General features: G+C 33.7%; 1 protein-coding gene across 3 annotated transcripts in view; it reads left to right on the forward strand.

The window, feature by feature from the left end:
- stet (rhomboid serine protease stem cell tumor) overlaps window positions 1–18,260 on the forward strand; it is a 555,200-nt gene that overhangs the window by 273,659 nt on the left and 263,281 nt on the right. For all 3 annotated transcript variants that reach the window (XM_085816564.1, XM_085816563.1, XM_085816565.1), the window contains one exon: window positions 16,333–16,356. In XM_085816564.1, coding sequence (XP_085672690.1) covers window positions 16,333–16,356 — 24 coding nt within the window. The remainder of the gene's footprint in view (window positions 1–16,332; window positions 16,357–18,260) is intronic.

Genomic DNA, 18,260 nt, shown 5'->3' on the forward strand with positions numbered 1-18,260 from the left:
TATGCGAGATACGTACGTACGCACGTACGTACATACGTTCGTACAGACGCCGCGAAAAATTCTCTTCAGAATTCATTTTAAAGCAGTTTTATAATTTTTTTGAAGGAAAAGAGTGTTTTATTCTGTCCTTACGTACAGATATCACGCATAAACATCGTTAAATTGCATTCGAGAGTGGTCAGAATGGATATTTTCGTTGAAATATGCTGCCTGAAACTTTTCGCGATTACAATACTTCCTTTTTACTTCGTACAAGGAAGTAGAAAGAATAAAACAGTCTTTTCTTTTTACAAATCTATGAAAGAGATACAATGCGCAGGTGCAAAATAAAAGTCTTTAATATGAAATTTTAATATAAAATTTCCCGAATTGTTTGCACGTATGTACGTACAAATTGGCGATCATCTCCATCATGTGTTCGCTCCAGAAAATTGACCGTTATTTCTGAAAACAAAATGTTTTTAGGAATGTCTGATAAAATATGAGAATATCAACAGTTAAATAATCGTTATGCACTATTTTTTCAAAACTGAAATTAAGGATTCTAGCCAGCCGAAGACAAAAATTAATAAGATCAATGCCACATATTGTGGCACTGTTTTGCTGTTTTTATTTTTGGTATATCCTACACATACGTCTTTGAAAGTACCCTAACTAATAATACTAGGACTCATGCTTTTCTGCTTTTTTAAAATTTTGAGACTATAACACCGGACAGGTATGAAAATATTCCCGTTCCTTTTCCCGGTGATATTCCTATTTCTTTTTTAATCCACTGAATTTATTTCGTATACATTGGACTTTTTGATGTAAATGTTCAAAGACATTCCTTGTAATTTAAGTCAGAATTTATCAAAGAAACTGAAGTAGCATATGCAGATGTTAAATCTACACTGCTAGCCACCCAAATTGCAACACCAAGAAAGACAAGAGATATTACAACAAAATTTATTTAGTAGGAAACATGTTGACCAAGTATCAAATGATTAAATTTATAGACTTCTGTGAAGTGTGGTTCCTTCCAGAATCAGTAGCCAGAGTTGCCTCCCATTGTTGGAGATCACCGCTGCCACACGCCTCGACATTGATTCAAAGAGACTTTAGATGTGTTCTTGGGGTACAGCAGACCAAGCACATTACCAAAGTTGATCTGGTGTGGCAGCTTGGGATGTAATCTGGGTCAATCGTTCAGCAACCATGGACCACATGTTTTCTATCGGCGAAAGATCCGGAGAGCGAGCCATGTGTGGTCGCTCATTATCCTGTTGAAATATGGCTGTGGCCAAGCCCTGAAGGTAAGGAAGGACAACTGGCTCCAACACCTCGGAGATGTAGCGCTGGCTGTTTAATGTACCGGCTATGCTACTAGAGGAGTGCGATAGTGATATCCAGTACCCCATACTGCCCCATACCATAATACCCGGTGCAGGACCAGTGTGGCGGTGCATAACGCTGCTGTTCAGCATCCTCTCTCCACGGTGTCTCCAGACTCGAATCCGACCATCGTGGTGTTGCATACAGAAGCGTGACTCGTCAGTAAAGACAATTCATTCCATTCTGCCGTCCACATTCTTCTTTCATCGCACCATTTACGGCGGAGACGTCTGTGGTTCTGCGTCAAGGGTAGACGAAGCAATGGACGTCTTGCGGACAGACCACTCTGCTGTAAACGGCGTCAAATGGTACGCACAGACATTGGATGATGCGTTACAGACTAAATGTGCTGTGCTATGGTTCGTGATGTGACTGAGCGATCCGTCACTGCCATGCGCACAATGTTCTTGTCATTACGTGAAGTGGTGCACTGAGATGGATGCGATCGAACACGTCGGTCCGCCGTACCCTCCTGCATCCAGCAGTCACGTATTACAGTTGTTTGGTTTCGTCCAACACGACAAACGATTTCCCTGAAAGATAATCCACACTCTCGGTAGGCCACTATCCTTCCTCTGTCTAATCGGATACTTGATCAAACGATGATCGCTGTTTACTAAGAGGCATAATTGATCGTTTATATATATATATGTAATAATAAAATTCCATAGTCAAGAATACACTTAAATTTCTAACTGTATGTTCTTTTCAGTTTTATTGGCGACGTTCTCTTATTTGAAAGTACGTGGAATTAAATCCACAGCCCCGGAGTCAAGTAGTTTTTCCCGCCTTTTCTACACGTACAGTTATACAATGTTCTGAAATATTTAAAGCGAACTGGATTGGCTGACGAGGCTGACGTCATTTCTTTGAAGCTCCGCCTTTCCAGAGGCTATAAAAGGACTCGCAAAGGAATATCGGGGGCTTTTTCTTAAATGTCACGATGCAGTAAACTTCATACAAAAAGTTATTAGTAATTCTTTTTATTTACTTCGGATATCTGATTTTGTAACTGCTATTTCTCCTGAATAATAATAAATGGATCCTGTTTTTTAAACTTATCGTCTGATAATTTAAGCTACGACAAAAGCTGGTACATCACATATATATATAAAATTGCCGAACTTGAAATTGTCGAAAACTCCAAGCCTTAAATAGCGCTTTGAAGTGGCGCCACAGGAGCGCGTGATGTGCGTCTGCGCTGAAATTCTAATCATTTGAATATCTCACCTCCGCTACTGCATGTTGTAAATTTCATGTTATTTGAATGCTTCCTTCAGGGTGTTGCATTTACGGTGGCCAGCAGCATATTTTAGGCTTTTTTTCAAATGCAAAGGCATTTTTTGTTTTGCTTTCAAGTATGAACGGACTTTCATCGAGATGGCTTAGAGCTTCGAAACAAACTTAATCTTGAAGCCTTTTGTTGAATTCTAATCAAAATAATGTGGAAAATATACAGTAAATATGTAAGATTAAAGTTGATTATCTATCAAATTGCACGGTTGTTTGATTTTCTTAATTTCCGTTATTCGTTAGAAGCCTAAAATCTCCGAAAACACAGACAAGATTTAAAATGTTTAACTAAAATACGTATTTATTAAAAATCTGCATTTAGTACAGCAACTACAATTTAAAAAAACCTATTAATCAGAAACTATTCTCAGAAATTCATGTGTTTAAGTATGTATTATATACTTTAAATGCCTAACTAATTCGGCTACAGCCAGAGTGACTTTAGTTCTACTAGCTAACAACGGCAACATTCATACACCAAAACGCAGATTGGCGCACGGATGGACGTCTCAGGCTAAAATATGTTTCTGGCGTGTTGCCACAGCTGTCTCTATAAATTACCGTGACTTAAATTCAATGTAATTAGTATTCTCCAGAAGCTGTTCGCACAATTTTAGACGATTTTGGTAAGCGGTAATAAAACATCGTTTGCTGCAAAAGAAGTAATTGCAATTGTACTATGTTTTTAAATGTCAAAATTATCATCTGTGGCTTGAAAGTTCTGTTTTTATTCAAAATGGCGAATTTAACAGAGCAGTGCTTCGAAGGCTACATTTACGCTCTTTCCGAAGAGAAATATGCATACTCCGTTAACCAAAAACGATATGAGAGTCGTGATTTTGCGATATCTAAAGCGTCGATAGGTAATATCATCAACAGGAAAGGAAAAAAACGTCAAATTGGAGCCTCAAGTGGGACAAAAATTCCAAACAAGTATCCAAGGAAAAAACGGACATCTTCGACTATCGCAAAGGTACGTTGTTTAATGTTAAAATAAATTCCTCCTAGTCAAAGGACAGTTGAAAAATCATTAAAATGCTAGGTGTCCACTGTAAACAAAATGATAAACGTTGATTTAAATCTTAAGAAAGCGAAAAAACGCAGTGTGCATCGTCTTCTTCCAAAGCATATCGCTCAACGCTGCAGAATTCTATATGAGAAACACTTATCCAAAGAAAAATTTAAAACAATTGTCACAATAGATGAAGCATGGGTGTATTTAAATGATTGTAACAATAAAAGAGCCATTTATTATCATAAAAGGGGAGAAAAAATTTAAGTACATGGTTCAAAGAATCGAAAGAAAGTTTTTATAAGGGATTCATGATTGTTGCTGGTTTTTCTTATAATGTCAAGTTAAAAATAAAGAGAGTGCAAAAAAATGTCAAGATTAACTCCAAATACTATTAGAAACATACTTTATCGCCAATTTTTCTGAATGAAATACCATCGCTTTACCTGCAGTGCCATCAATCTGTGAGACTCCGTCAGGACAAAGCTAGCAGTCACACATCAAAATCCACTGTAAGTTTCCTAAAGGAAATGGAACAAAAAACTGGTATCAAGGCCATACCCTTCACTGATATCCCTACTAAATCTCCCGATGTGTCACCTATGGATTTTTGTGCTTTCGGACTTTTAAAAACTTCATTATCCAAACGTTGTCCCAAAACCCTAACAGGTGTCTGGAAAGCTGTTCGGGAGGAATGGGATGGAATACCTCTTCTGCCACTTCAAAAGGCATTATTATCCTGGAAATTGCGGTGTCGGAAGATAGTTCTGAATAAGGGATGTCAAATAGAACATTTAAAACACAAGAATGTTATGTAATTTAGTTTTGTGAATACAATATACATAGTTTAAAAAATGTGTGAACAGCCTCTGTACTAAGGCTGATGGAAGAAACGGAAAGTACAGAAAAGTTTAATGTAAAAGTAACATGTTAAGCAATCCAAATTTTATGAACAATAGTTTATTATTTTCTTCGTGATTAAAATTTTTTTAAAGTTTTATGTCCCCAGTTCGCATTTAATTATTCATTTTTTAATATTGAATCAAACAATATTGCTAGTTTTAATTTTTTATTAATAAAGAAAGCGAACTCAGTTTGAAAGCTCGCATTATTTAACTGGAACAGTAGGCTTATGATAGTTTTGAAGGAAAAATATTCAATCGTCCATTCTCTTTGAAACGCCTTGAATACGCACTTCAGTTGCAATATATAGATATGAAAGAAAAATTTGATTCTTTAATAAAAATATGTGGAGTAATTAGGTTATTTCGATGCTAGTATCTATAAAAAATAAATATAGAGAGAGTAACTAGATTATTTCGGTGCAAAGAACTGGAAAATGTACAATGCATTCGCCGAGATTTAAATTCCGGCCCTCCCGCTTACGCTTCGGACGTGCTTCCAGTTACAACACGAGGGTATGTATAAAGGAGGAAGAATACACTTTACTAATGTGTTATCTAAAACAAGTAAACTAAGGCTCTGCTTTCATACTCTGAAAGCTACAATTCAGTTTGTACTTGGAAAACTGATTATTCCTCAAATGATACTTCCCAACTTCTATAATTCTTATTTCCTTAAATTAGGTTTTAAAAGACGTTAGAAGTAATTGTTTTGAGGAAACCGCAAAAAAAAAAAGTAAATAAGAATTGGCACAAAAGCAAATGCAGTTTCGGCGTAATCATACATTCTCACGCGCAGCATTTTGTAGGAATCGTTCATTTTCCCCAGACGCTTTCTTCCCGCGCAAAAAAGATACATTCTATTTCCCATTCCTTGCGAAGGAGTTAATCGAGTCAGAAACGAATGTTAGGAAGTCATCATAATTCCGCTGCTTTCATTTCCTGGAGTTGAGAGAATTTTCCGCTCCCTGTTTATTTGGATTTTACTTCTATTTGCTTTTTTTTTCCTTTCGTTCCATGAGTAACACTGCCTTTTTCATAGCACGTGTCCCATGCAACGCCAATGACATATTACGATCTCTGCTTACATTTATGAAGTCAAAAATATTCGATGTTGTTTCTTAGCTTTATAAAAATGGAAATTAGTTTCAAATGGAGCTGAATTATGTTCTATGCAGATCATAATTCAGCTTCATTCAGGCTCTGTTAATAAAGAGCTTGAACGCCTTATGAAACCAGGGCACCAAACCTCCTGTTATCTGTTCCATTCTAAGGTTATGAGAAGGTCATTTCCACTGCAAAAAAAATCATTTCCTAATGAGGACGAATTCAGCATTTATATAGAAACCGAGAAGTAGTTAAGCATACATACAAGGATTGTCTAAAATATTAGAAATACCTAGAAAAATGGAGAATTGTGTACCTAATATGTTGTAGAAACACCTCTGGCATCCAAAACTGCTTAAATTCTGCTTGAAGCGGACGCATATGAATTCTGAATGGTGGCAATAGTGTATGCCATTCTTATATCAGAAACTTACTTGGATATGCTTATTATATATATATTTATGTAATAATAAAATTCCATAGTCAAGAATACACTTAAAATTCTAACTGTATGTTCTTTTCATTTTTAATGGCGACGGTCTGTTATTTGAAAGTACGTGGAATTAAATCCACAGCCCCGTAGTCAAGTTGTTTTTCCCGCCTTTTCTACACGTACAGTTATAGAATGTTCTGGAAATATTTAAAGCGAACTGAATTGGCTGACGAGGCTGACGTCATTTCTTGGAAGCTCCGCCTTTCCAGAGGCTATAAAAGGACTCGCAAAAGAATATCGGGGGCTTTTCTTTAATGCAACGATGCAGTAAACTTCATAAAAAAAGTTATTAGTAATTCTTTTTATTTACTCCGGATATCTGACTTTTGTAACTGCTATTTCTCCTGAATAATAATAAATGGGTCCTGTTTTTTAAAATTATCGTCTGATAATTTAAGCTACGACTACATCTATATTTCTTCAACGATCTATATATATTCTGGACAAAAGCTGATACATCCCATATATATATGTTATTCTCAATCATATAGGATTTTTGAATACCAAATTCGAGAGATTTTGGATTACATCATAATATATTTTTTCATGAAAATCTATTCATAGCTTCAAGTAAAGTATCATTTCGATTTATCAGTTTGTTCGCACTTTCATAAAAGTCTTGAATACTAAAACTGAAAAATTTTGGATTCTGTTTTAATATAAATTGTTTTTAAAAAAACTGTTATAGGCTTCAAGTAATGTCCAGGTTTACCCAGAAGCAAATAAACTCTTTACATAAATGCGAAAAATTTAAATATGGAAGATGAAACGTTTTGTAAGTTTGATTTAAGAGTATCGTGGACAAAATACCGTGACACGCATACACATTGACAAACACCCATCGTAATAAAATTAATAAAAATATGTTGTGGTACACTAATTCTTATTTATTAACTGACACCTCAGTATCGAATTTTTGAACCGAAAACGTTAATGAAATGGTTTATCAGACTAGAGTCTTTGAAATAACCTCTCTTACCTATGTTCACGGAAAGTAAAATTTATGATTGCTGTAACAGTTTACTGTGTAATCGGTGAAAACAAATTCAACATATTTAAACATAGTATATCCATTATTTGGGAGAACCCTTGTACATGATTAGCAGGTTTACTGTCACGCGAATTTATAAGAAACTCTCCTTCTGACCACGAGCGCTGCTATAACATGCATCAATTGTTTATAATCGTAGGCGTTTAGAATGTCTAAAAGAAAACATTTTGGAACATGCATTCAGTCTAAAATCTTTCCTCAAGAACGAAGTATCTAAGAAGTGTGTGAGATTCGAAAATTATTTCTTCTTTTCCAAATATTTTTTCTGTAGTGGCAAATGGTTGAAATTATTTTACTAATTATATTTTACAAGAACTGGTTGTTTAGAAAGAAAGGAAAGTTGATACGGAAGGAAGCAAAATTCAGTTTAGTGAACGGAATGAATTTAGTCATCAACAATCATTTTCGTTTCTTTCAACAATCAACAGTCATTTTTTTTTTCAAATACTTACTTTACCTCGTAATTAATTGTCACCCGAATACGGATGACGCGACCTAAATAGAATTTTTCCCGTCACTCGAATACGCATGACGCGGTAGGCATAGTGTTAATGCGTTCTACGAAAACCATGTTATGCATTTCAGCCAAATAAAACATTAGGTAAATAAAAGAGTGTAAAAAAAATTTGTGCAATGCAAGAATAAACAAAAATAAATATATATTGTGAATACATGATACTTTTGCTGAGAAGCTCTCACAGGAAACGCTGAAGTAGTTATAAGCTGTAGTAGTATTCTTAAAATTCACAAAAACTAAATAAATTGTTTTTACTTCCTTGTACGAAGTAATAAGGAAGTATTGTAATCGCGAAAAGTTTCAGGCAGCATATTTCAAGGAAAATATCCCATTTTGACCTCTTTCAAATGCAACTTAACGATGTATTTCCGTGATATATGTACGTAAGGACAGAATAAAACACTCTTTTCCTCCAAAAAAATTATAAAACTGCTTTAAAATGAATTCTGAAGAGAATTTTTCGTGGCGTCTGTACGAACGCATGTACGTACGTATCTCGTATAACTCAAAAACGAGTAGCCTCAGAACGTTGAAATTTTGTATATAGGACTGCTATAACATGTAGATGTGCACCTCGTATTTTGGTTGCACTCTGTTACCCGGCTCAGTGATCTCAGTTTCTTTACTCTTATATGTTTGTAAATTGTACATTTTTTGCTTAAAAAATGATTGAATTATGTTATTCTTATCTTCCGTTTAAGGTTTTTATGCCTTTAGTAAATCTGTATGCAATATTTTTATAATTATCAACAATTTTAAAATTGTTTAAGAGCCGCTAAGCCTAATAATGTTTTTGATGGCGTCCATTGCTCTTGTTTACATTTGAAACAGCAGGATAGCGCATTTGTTGCCAATCTAGAGAAACTTAGCTTCGCAACAACAAAGATAACGCCTTCATTTATTATTTAAATCATGCTTAATCCTTTCTGGAATTTTTTCGAGGAGATAAGCGTTTAAGATTTACTTCGTAAATTTGAATAGAACATGTGGCAACGATTAGATAATTCTTTAAATGATATAAATTTTCTGCATTCTGAGTTATAATATCATATATTGGTAAAGGCCGTTAATGGTCGATTGCCTCTTACTAAGTGATAAGACATAGACATAGACATAGTTATAATATGAACGAAATATAATGCTGTTAAGTGAACCTAGCGCCAGAGTGTTGCTATGGTAAACAAAGTGAATTTTAAAGAATGCATTTATTGTATTGTGGTTTATGCGCTATCGGCGAAGTAGGTTTAATTCAATCTAATAAGTTTAAATGAAATGCAAGAAAAAATGCATATAATTTAATATTCCGTACAAGGAAGTCATGTGGTGTACACATCAGATTTTTTCAGTAAGGATTCAATAGCTATTGTAGATACGTTAAGATGTGTAGCATTGTGCATTATAGTTTCATAAAAGCGCGTTAAAAATGTAGAAATGGGCAAAATTTGGAGTTCCTTTTGTAAGATTATTTCATAGCTTTTATTTTTGTGAATATTTATTCGTTTTTTGTTGTACGTTTGTTTATTACTCTTCCTTTGTGCGTTATTTTATTTTTACAATTTTTTTGTTTTTATATATTTTTCATAATTTTTGAACGGATGGCACTGATTATATGTTTGTGTGTTTAACATGATTCTGCAACGAAATGTTTTTCATGTTTCAATTTGGGGAAATTAAAAAAAATATTTAGAGTCATATTTCAGATACTTTGTACCTAAAATATGTTACAGACTAATAACTTTTCTATATCAAACTCTAGCAATCCACCGAGATTTAGTTTCAGTAAGGGTGGACATCCAGTTCTAATAAGGATCGGCATCCTGTTTGAGAACCCCCTACCCACGGTTCCAAATGAATATGACCTTCTTTAGATGAGATTTGTGGAACAATGCTCCACAGGGAAGACGCATATATAACTTGATGCCCAATGTAAGCTTAGCATCTTTGAACTCGAATCCTTCCCTAAATTACTTTATAACAGGACATGGACCCTTCCCCCCCCTTTTCTACGCAAGAAATTTGGCAAATTCTGACATCTGCATATGTGGGGAACAGGGAACTCCTGATCACTACGTTTTCTCATGCCCCTTAACTGAGGATATTCACATAAAATCCCCAAGAACTGACCTCCTGGCATTCCAAAGATTTTTAATTAAAGATAAACATCAATATCCAAAGTTTCAGAAAATTATGCAACGACTCTCTTCCTACGGCGTAGATCTCTGTCAAGTGTAAGTCCACATACAGTTTAAACTTAGTGAACTTTTACATGCTGTGATTATGGACAAAATGGATCCGATGTTCAATTTATCTTGTGAATCTCAAATTGTATTCCTACTATTTTGTAATCTACTTATGCCCTACACCGTTATTTTTAATAAATACTGGATGCGGGGCGTACTGTGGAATTGCACGATGTACTATAATAGGCAACCCTTAGACCTTTTGAAAAGCTTCAGTCTATGCAAATCCTTTTAAAACTTGCAATTACCCCCCCTTTTTTTTTCTCTCAAAGAGTTAGTATGGGAAGGCATTACCAGTTGACCTATGGTACATCGCTGGTGTCCCCCATACTTTACCTTTACCTTTAGATGTGGTTCGCTTAAGACAGTGAATGTCATGTGATATCCCTGCTTATTTATGTTCTCTGAAATCGTGTTAAATTTAGATGTGGTTACCGTGAGAGGTTTCGCTGTATATTACTTTCCTAAAACTCTGATGTATAACCCGTTGTAACACCTTCTAATCCCCTGTAAGAGCTTCTGAAGTCTCTAATAAAGTCAAATTTATGCTGTTTAAGTAAAATATAGTGAACTCTATCTTGGCGATTATCTCCTAAAGACCTAGTTAAATTTATTACAAATCACATGAATTAAATGCATTATAAATTACGCCAACTTGTTGCTAGGCGATGCGCTAATGATTTTCCAAAGCAAAATGCAAAATCTACACTATGTTGAACTCATCTCTGGAAACGATTGCTGTGCCTGAGAACATACATAATAAATAATCTTTATTTATTATTTCTTATAAAATGACTACCTTCACAAGAGATCAAAATCACATAAACCATGAGGGGTTTTATAGAGAGGGTTCACTGTATATTGTGTTAAAAACATTTTTTTAGTTAAAACAAAGCTGCAAATATTTATAAAAATTATCAGTTTCATGTACTTATATTTCAATGAGTGAAGATGCACGAAAAACTACTACTTTAATCAGCGATGTTATTTAAAAAATAAATGTATTGCAGGAGTCATCACAAGTTATTATTCGTTACCGATGTATGTAATACATAGTATTAGGTACATCTGTTATTAAGTACAATGATGTTGCAAATGTTTATAAAAGTTGATCAATTCGATAGTATTTAGTTTCTGTCTTGCAAGTTTGTTGACCTGTAAATGTGGCTTCTCTGCTACTATGATAGCTATGCAAAATAATCAATTTACAGGCAATATGAAGCAAAATGTTTAACCCTTTGACGCGCGCGATATTATTTTTATAATTTTTTTAACTAAAAACTCCTAGAAATTGAATATTATGATCCTAGAGACAAATAATATATGAATTAAAAAAAATCTACTCCTGCCCATTGTTCTGTGGGTGGTGGTCGCACTGTGAAACCACCGCGCGTCTAGGACTTTGGAACTTACTGATGTAGTAGGGAAAAAACTTACCATTTTCCGCCCGCGTTTCCAATAAATGACGAAATTTACGGATTTTAAAACAAATGTATGTAAGAATTGCATTATATATAATTTTTTTACAATATTTTAAATATTATTTTTTACAATTTTTTATTTATAAGTAAATCGTCAGAAAAAATTAAAAAATAAACTTTTGTGTAATTTTTCTATAGCAGTGAAAATATAAGTACCTACATAATAAGGACATTTGGATAAATGGATTAAAAAACTCAATAAAATAAGGATAAAAAAGAACTCAGTGTTTTTTTTTAATTTTAAAGAACAATTTTTTTTTTGTGTGACACTCTTCAAAGCATGTTTTGTCTTTTTGGAAAAGAAAGACCTTTTTACTGGGCAGGTGCATGTATTGTTTAGTAATAAAATAACTCTGTGGTTTCAAAGTCCTTTATCTATATCCTGGTAAAAAAAACATTCCTATTTGAAAAGCAAGCGAACGCCATTGAGAAGCAAACGCCAGTGGTTTCAAGCCTCTAAAGGATTGCAAGCATTGTGACACAATGCTCTAGTGGCGCAGTGGTCGCGCCCTGAAACCACATAGCAAATGCCATACATATAGAGGGTTTTTTTTATATATGCAGTTTAATTACTGCAATTTTTATTGGTTATGATAGAAATCATGACGTGCGATGACTAACTTTTGAAATTTAAAGTTGTTTTTATTAATAAAAGGAAGTTATTTTGTCTCATCGAACACGAATTTTAAAAGGCATCCGATCTGAAGTATTAATACCTGAAACATGTATGATTCTACAGTCATTTTGTGTTATTTAGATGTAAAAGATCAGTAATCAATTCATTTTCATTCAAAAATTTCGGAAAAAAGAGGAGAAAAAAAATTCGAAAAATGGTGGTTTCAAGGCACGACCACCGCGCGTTAAAGGGTTAACGTTGCGTTAATGTTTTTCTGAAAACAATTATAAAATAACAAAATCGCTTTTCGACTTAAAATTCAAGAATTAAAAACATTTCTTAAAATATTTTTCCTTAAATTTCGTAAGAAATGAATGCGTTACATATGAGAAAATCTAAAAGTTGGCGATTGTCATTTTTTTATCCTTTTCTAAAGCAGTTTGTATCATTTACTTCATTTGCCATAATAGTCATTACTTTAGGGATTAAAACTTTGAATTTGCGAAATTTCTCAAATAAATGTTGTTATTTATGGGCTATGCTTTGTATTATGCATGATATATAGTATAGATTTTTATTGGTTTTTACTGTGGATTGTCTGTGTTTGTAAAGCTTTTAAATATTTTGAATATTAACATTTGAAGCCCCATTGCTAAATGTAGAAATAGATCAAATAGAATCGGTAAGAAGGCTCAGATTTATACTAAATGATTATGTCTGTAAATAAAAGAAAGAAATCATTTAAAATGAAACATTAGATAGATTGAAGAATTGTGAAAATTCTATGCCTCCTGCTCCACTCCACCCCAAAAATGCCGCGATACATGTTTCACTAAAAGATATTTAACTATTTTTGTGGGAAAATATATTCTCAATAATTTTGATTAAAAAATCATTAATAATAACCAAACAATCATTAATAACTTTTTAGTGAAAATTCGCAAATGTGATTTCTTACATTCATAAATCGTTATACTGTGCAACAATATAATTAATTATAAAAAAAACAAACCAAAATATAAGTTTGAGTGTCCGGAGAAATTCCTTGAAACTCCAAATAGGGCATTTAAAAATGTTTTTTTTAATGTTTTTTTATATTAAATATATTCTAGGTTTTAAAAAAAAAACCTATAATATATTTAATATATTACAATCAAGATACAGAGAATCATAATTAAAGCATCAATGTCTGTGCTTATTGGTGATGATTATGAGTGAAATACATTTTTCCAAAGCCGTTCAAAGCATCTTATTAGTGTTTAAATTCATAACCTATTTGATGATGTTAAGTGTACCATCTGAATTTCTTGCTTGTATATGCTTCTTAAAGAAGTTGCTTTTGTTATTCTAAATGGGATATGGAAAAAATACGATGAATCCTCTCTAAGATGATCACCCACAAGTTCAGATTCATTTGCCCTTTCGCGGGTGTAATCGTCTTGAGGACATCATATTCAGTACTAGTAATATTTACTTAATTCTTCAGAAATACTAGCATTTTCAGAGATGGTTATTTTAGGTAAGTTTGCCACGACGAGAAGGTTTAATTGTGCTAGAGTAATAATCGCATCTATTGTGGGTCATAACAATCGACTTTCATTAGAACTTGCCACAATAGTTATGGCTAAAATATTTGCAATTCGACAAATGAAGATTCTATACAGCACGAAGAAAGCAAAATATTCAAATATTAGCCACGTAAACAGCGGGTGTCCGCCGATAACATCGCGGCAAAAACATCGCGGACGAAAACGTCGCAGAGAAAACAACGCAAGGCAAAAACGTCGCGCTTCAAAACATCGTGGGAGAAAACATCGCAAAGAGAAAACATCGCAGTTCTAAAACATCGTGGTACAAAACATCGTCGTCGAAAATAAAGCGGTTCAAAAACTTCGCAGTTTAAAAACATCGTCGTCGAAAATATCGTGGTAAAAAATAAAGTACCTACAAATCATCGCGTGACGATAATATCGCAGACATGCTTTTTTCAGACTTTAATAATTGTAAATGGATATTCCCATAATAATTTGTGAGCGCAAGATAGAAATAAGGATAATTTGTTTTTCATATTTTATATTAACTAATAAATTTTTGCTGAGAAAATAAGAAGGAAACTTAAGCATAGAAAATTACTATGCTTAAGTAATGCAACTTATAGCACTTAATATAATTTTAAACCGACATAATTAACAAAGACCATTAATAAATCATTTTTTATAAAGTTTTTACTGGTAATTTTTCATGAAAATTATAATCTATAAGTTGCATTTAATTTTCTATGCTTATGCTTCCTTTTTACTTTTTCAGCAAAAATTTATTAGTTAATAAAAAAATGTGAAAGTAAAAATTATCCTTCTTTACATCTTGCGCTCACAGATTGTTATGGGAATATCTATTTACAGTTATTAAAGCCTGACAAAAGCATATCTGCGATGTTATCGTCATGCGATGATTTGTAGATACTTTATTTTTTACCACGATATTTTCGACGACGATGTTTTCAAATTGCGAAGTTTTTGAACCGCTTTATTTTCGACGACGATGTTTTGTACCACGATGTTTTAGAACTGCGATGTTTTCTCCCACGATGTTTTGTAGCACGACGTTTTCGCCTTGCGTTGTTTTCTCTGCGACGTTTTCGTCCGCGATGTTTTTGCCGCGATGTTTTCGGCTGTAACCAAACAGCGATGCTGTAAATATTGATAAACTATTATCCAAAAATGGCTTCAACTTTCTTGAAAACTTTTAAGACCTGCATGCAGAGGCAGCAGCTCTCTCATCATCAACAGTAAAAATTTTGTTGCTCAGTACGCCAATGACTGAGTATATGTAACAAGTCTTTCATTAACATAACATCAATTTTAATGTGTTTGTGATACCTTTCGATTATATTACTTCTGCTTGCTTAACTCAGAATATCACTTTAATTCTGACTGCATTTAAAAAATCGTCTTTTTCATCACATTTGTAAAGGTTTCAGACCCAACTCGTATTTGCGAAATTGGTTCAAATAACAAGTTCTACTGGGAAGAATTCCGATTGCTGCTATTTAATTGTTAAAGATGAGACTCGAAAGATTCGACTTTGACGATGTGATCTATGTGATGTTAATGCAGTAGCTACTTTATCAGGTATTTCTCCCACCTTCCTAGCGTGCCTTCGTGGTGTAGTGGTTCTGCACGCTGGGCCGGTATTCCAGAGGTCCGTGGCTTGATTCCCGGGGAAGGCGTTGCTTATTTTTCATCTTGCCTGTTTCCAAAAAATACCTAATGTCTCTACAGTGGTGCCAGAACTAAAAGGGTCGTGGATGATGATTCTTCACACCCAGGATTTGGCGACTAGGTTCCCTAAAATCCTTGTCTCTACAACTTTACCTGTTAGATTGCACCATTCGCACTTCCCTTTTCTATTTTCAGCGGGACATATCGCGAGAAAATATAATGCCAGACCATTGAAGTCCTTTCAGTTTCTGAAAATGTTTTTATATAAGGCAGTATTAATAAACACATGTAATGCAGCTGAAATTTTAATACCGAGCACCTGCCGCATAACGGTAGGCTATTCTTCGATGGTTTTCGAATGGATGGTTGGTTGGATGGGTTTCGAATATTTTCTCTGAATGTTTCAGCCTGAGTACATTCGACCTCTATTACGTCTCATGAATGACGTAAGCATTTTAGCTTTGTTTTTGACATGATATGCCCGCCGCATACTTATAAAAATTTTATCGTGGAATTATACATTTAAATTTACTTTGCTTACCAAATTCTCTCAATTTAAATGCGGATTTTAAAAACTTATAATGCTATTTAAGCAGAATTTTATATTTTGCTCCCAGGCGTAAAAAATTTCTATATTCTCCAGCAGAAGTATTCGTTCTGTTTGATCAGATTTATCGCAAATATTGTTTCGTAAATGTTTCTTATCTAGTTGATTCTATTTATCATATTTTACTTCTGAGTTTTTTTTAATATTTATTATTAATAAGTATGATTTTTTTTATCTGAGTGTCTTTGGTAAACATTTTGTCCCATTTCTCAAACTTCTGCTTGAAAAAATGAAATGCTTCTCTTTGAAAGATAAATAAGATAAGACAAATAAACAGACTTATTTTATTCTTAGTAATAGTTCAAAACTTCTTAAAATGCTTGATTTATATCGTTATTTTTATGTATGCTATTTTATGTTCTTCTTAATTATTTATGTTACGCATTTAATAAATAATGTTACTTTTTCATGCTTTCAGAAATGGAGACAGCTCTTTGACAAGGTAAGTTTTGTCATTTCAAAAAATATAAAGTATTCTTTAAATGTCTTAATATTTTTGGAAAACTGTGGTTTTCAAAACATGTGTTTAAATAAAATACAACAAAAAACTCTCCTTTTGTATTATTGTATGAAATATAAATCTTTAAACATGAGAACAGAAAAACAATCATTTCTTTCCCCTTTTATTTTTCCAGATGACTGTTTACGTTTCATATGCCAAAGTAAATCAGAGCAAAAAAAATTCAATTAAAATGGGTTCGTTTAGAAAGAAAGATTTCTTCTTTGCAATCAGATGTTACGAAATTCCCTCGCATAATTGGAATATTTGTATTTTCTCCTTCTCTAATTAAGTTATTAATTTTGCCTAGTAGGAAAAAAAAATGTTAACTTCCCTCCAAATTCAAACAAGCGATATCGTTTTCGTTAAGTTTTTGCAGCTTGATTATGATTCGATCTCCAAGATGAAAGCTAACGATAAAACGCTTCCTTAGTTAATTTCGATTTTTAAGGTTTGGTTATTTTTGCAGCACAATGGAACTACATACTTCAAAGCGTTTCGTTTAATTCTTTTAGTCGGAAGCCTGAGGTAAAAACATGTCATTATTTTTGCTGTAGTTGTATTATTTATTTTTAAAAATAATGATTTAATATGATAATAGCAAAATTTTAATTGATGTCCTTATTTTATTTTCGTATTTTTTTACTCTGCCTGACAATAGCTAGCTGGTTGTTGCCCTCGTTTTGCTCGCAAAATATAGACCTCGTTTTTAAAATCTGATAGAGGATTTTTGGAGTAGGATGCATGCAAAAATCAACTGTCCCCTCGCTGAGAATCGAATCACCACTTACATATGACAGAATGCGATAATTCCTTATATTCTTCTCAAAAGAGATATAAGTTCCAGCCAAACAAATCCATATGGTTGTAGAGTCATTAGGTATTTTTTTGAAAGCAGACAAGATGAAAAATATGCAACCGCCTTCGCCGGGAATCGAACCACGGACCTCTGGAATACCGGCTCAGCGTGCTACCATTACACCACGAAGGCACGCTAGGGAAGTGGGAGAAATACCTTATATACTCCCCTTTTTAAAGGGTGACTAGTGTTTTAGGGGACATAGTCGCCAAATTCTGGGTGCGGAGAATCATCATCCACAACCCTTTTAGTTCGGGCGCCACTTGTAGTGTCATTTGGTTAATTGGAAGCAGAAAAGATGAAAAATATACAACCGCCTTCGCCGGGAATCGAACCACGGACCTCTGGAATACCGGCCCAGCGTGCTACCGTTACACCACGAAGGCACGCTAGGGAAGTGGGAGAAATACCTTATATAGTGAGGAGTAGTAGAATTATCGTCTACTATTTTTAATTCGGGACCCTTGTAGACACATTTGGAATTTCAAGGTTTGGGCAAAAGCTATAATTAAAAGTTCTTTATGCAATTGTGAAAAATGTCAAGAACTTGAGAATAATTAGAATAATATGAAATTGTAAATAGCTAAGTGTTTTTGAACTAATTAGAATACTTTTAATTATTTTCTCAGAACCGTAATTACGCATGCATTCCAGAAAATTAACTAAGCAAAATTTTCCGTGATATTTTTAATTGTATAACTATGTACTTAGATAACTTTAATTTGTATATCCATTCATGATTATGCAAACTATGAATCATTAATTGAGAAGGAGTCGAATACGGTCTATGCACTGAATAACGGCCTCGTCTGCCGATATTAAAATCGTTTGAATATAGATAAAAAATTCCATACGAAGAGCAGATCTCCATAATTGGAACAATAATTATTAGATATACTCTGTGGAGTTATTTAAAAGAACCGTTTACATCAAATGTCAGTTGCAAAATGCCGTCGTGATATTCTTTGAACTAGTATGATCGAGAACA

Source organism: Stegodyphus dumicola, chromosome 5, assembly GCF_044657685.1.
Source record: "Stegodyphus dumicola isolate Sdum_Otavi_A_Nest chromosome 5, ASM4465768v1".
NCBI lineage: Eukaryota > Metazoa > Arthropoda > Arachnida > Araneae > Eresidae > Stegodyphus > Stegodyphus dumicola.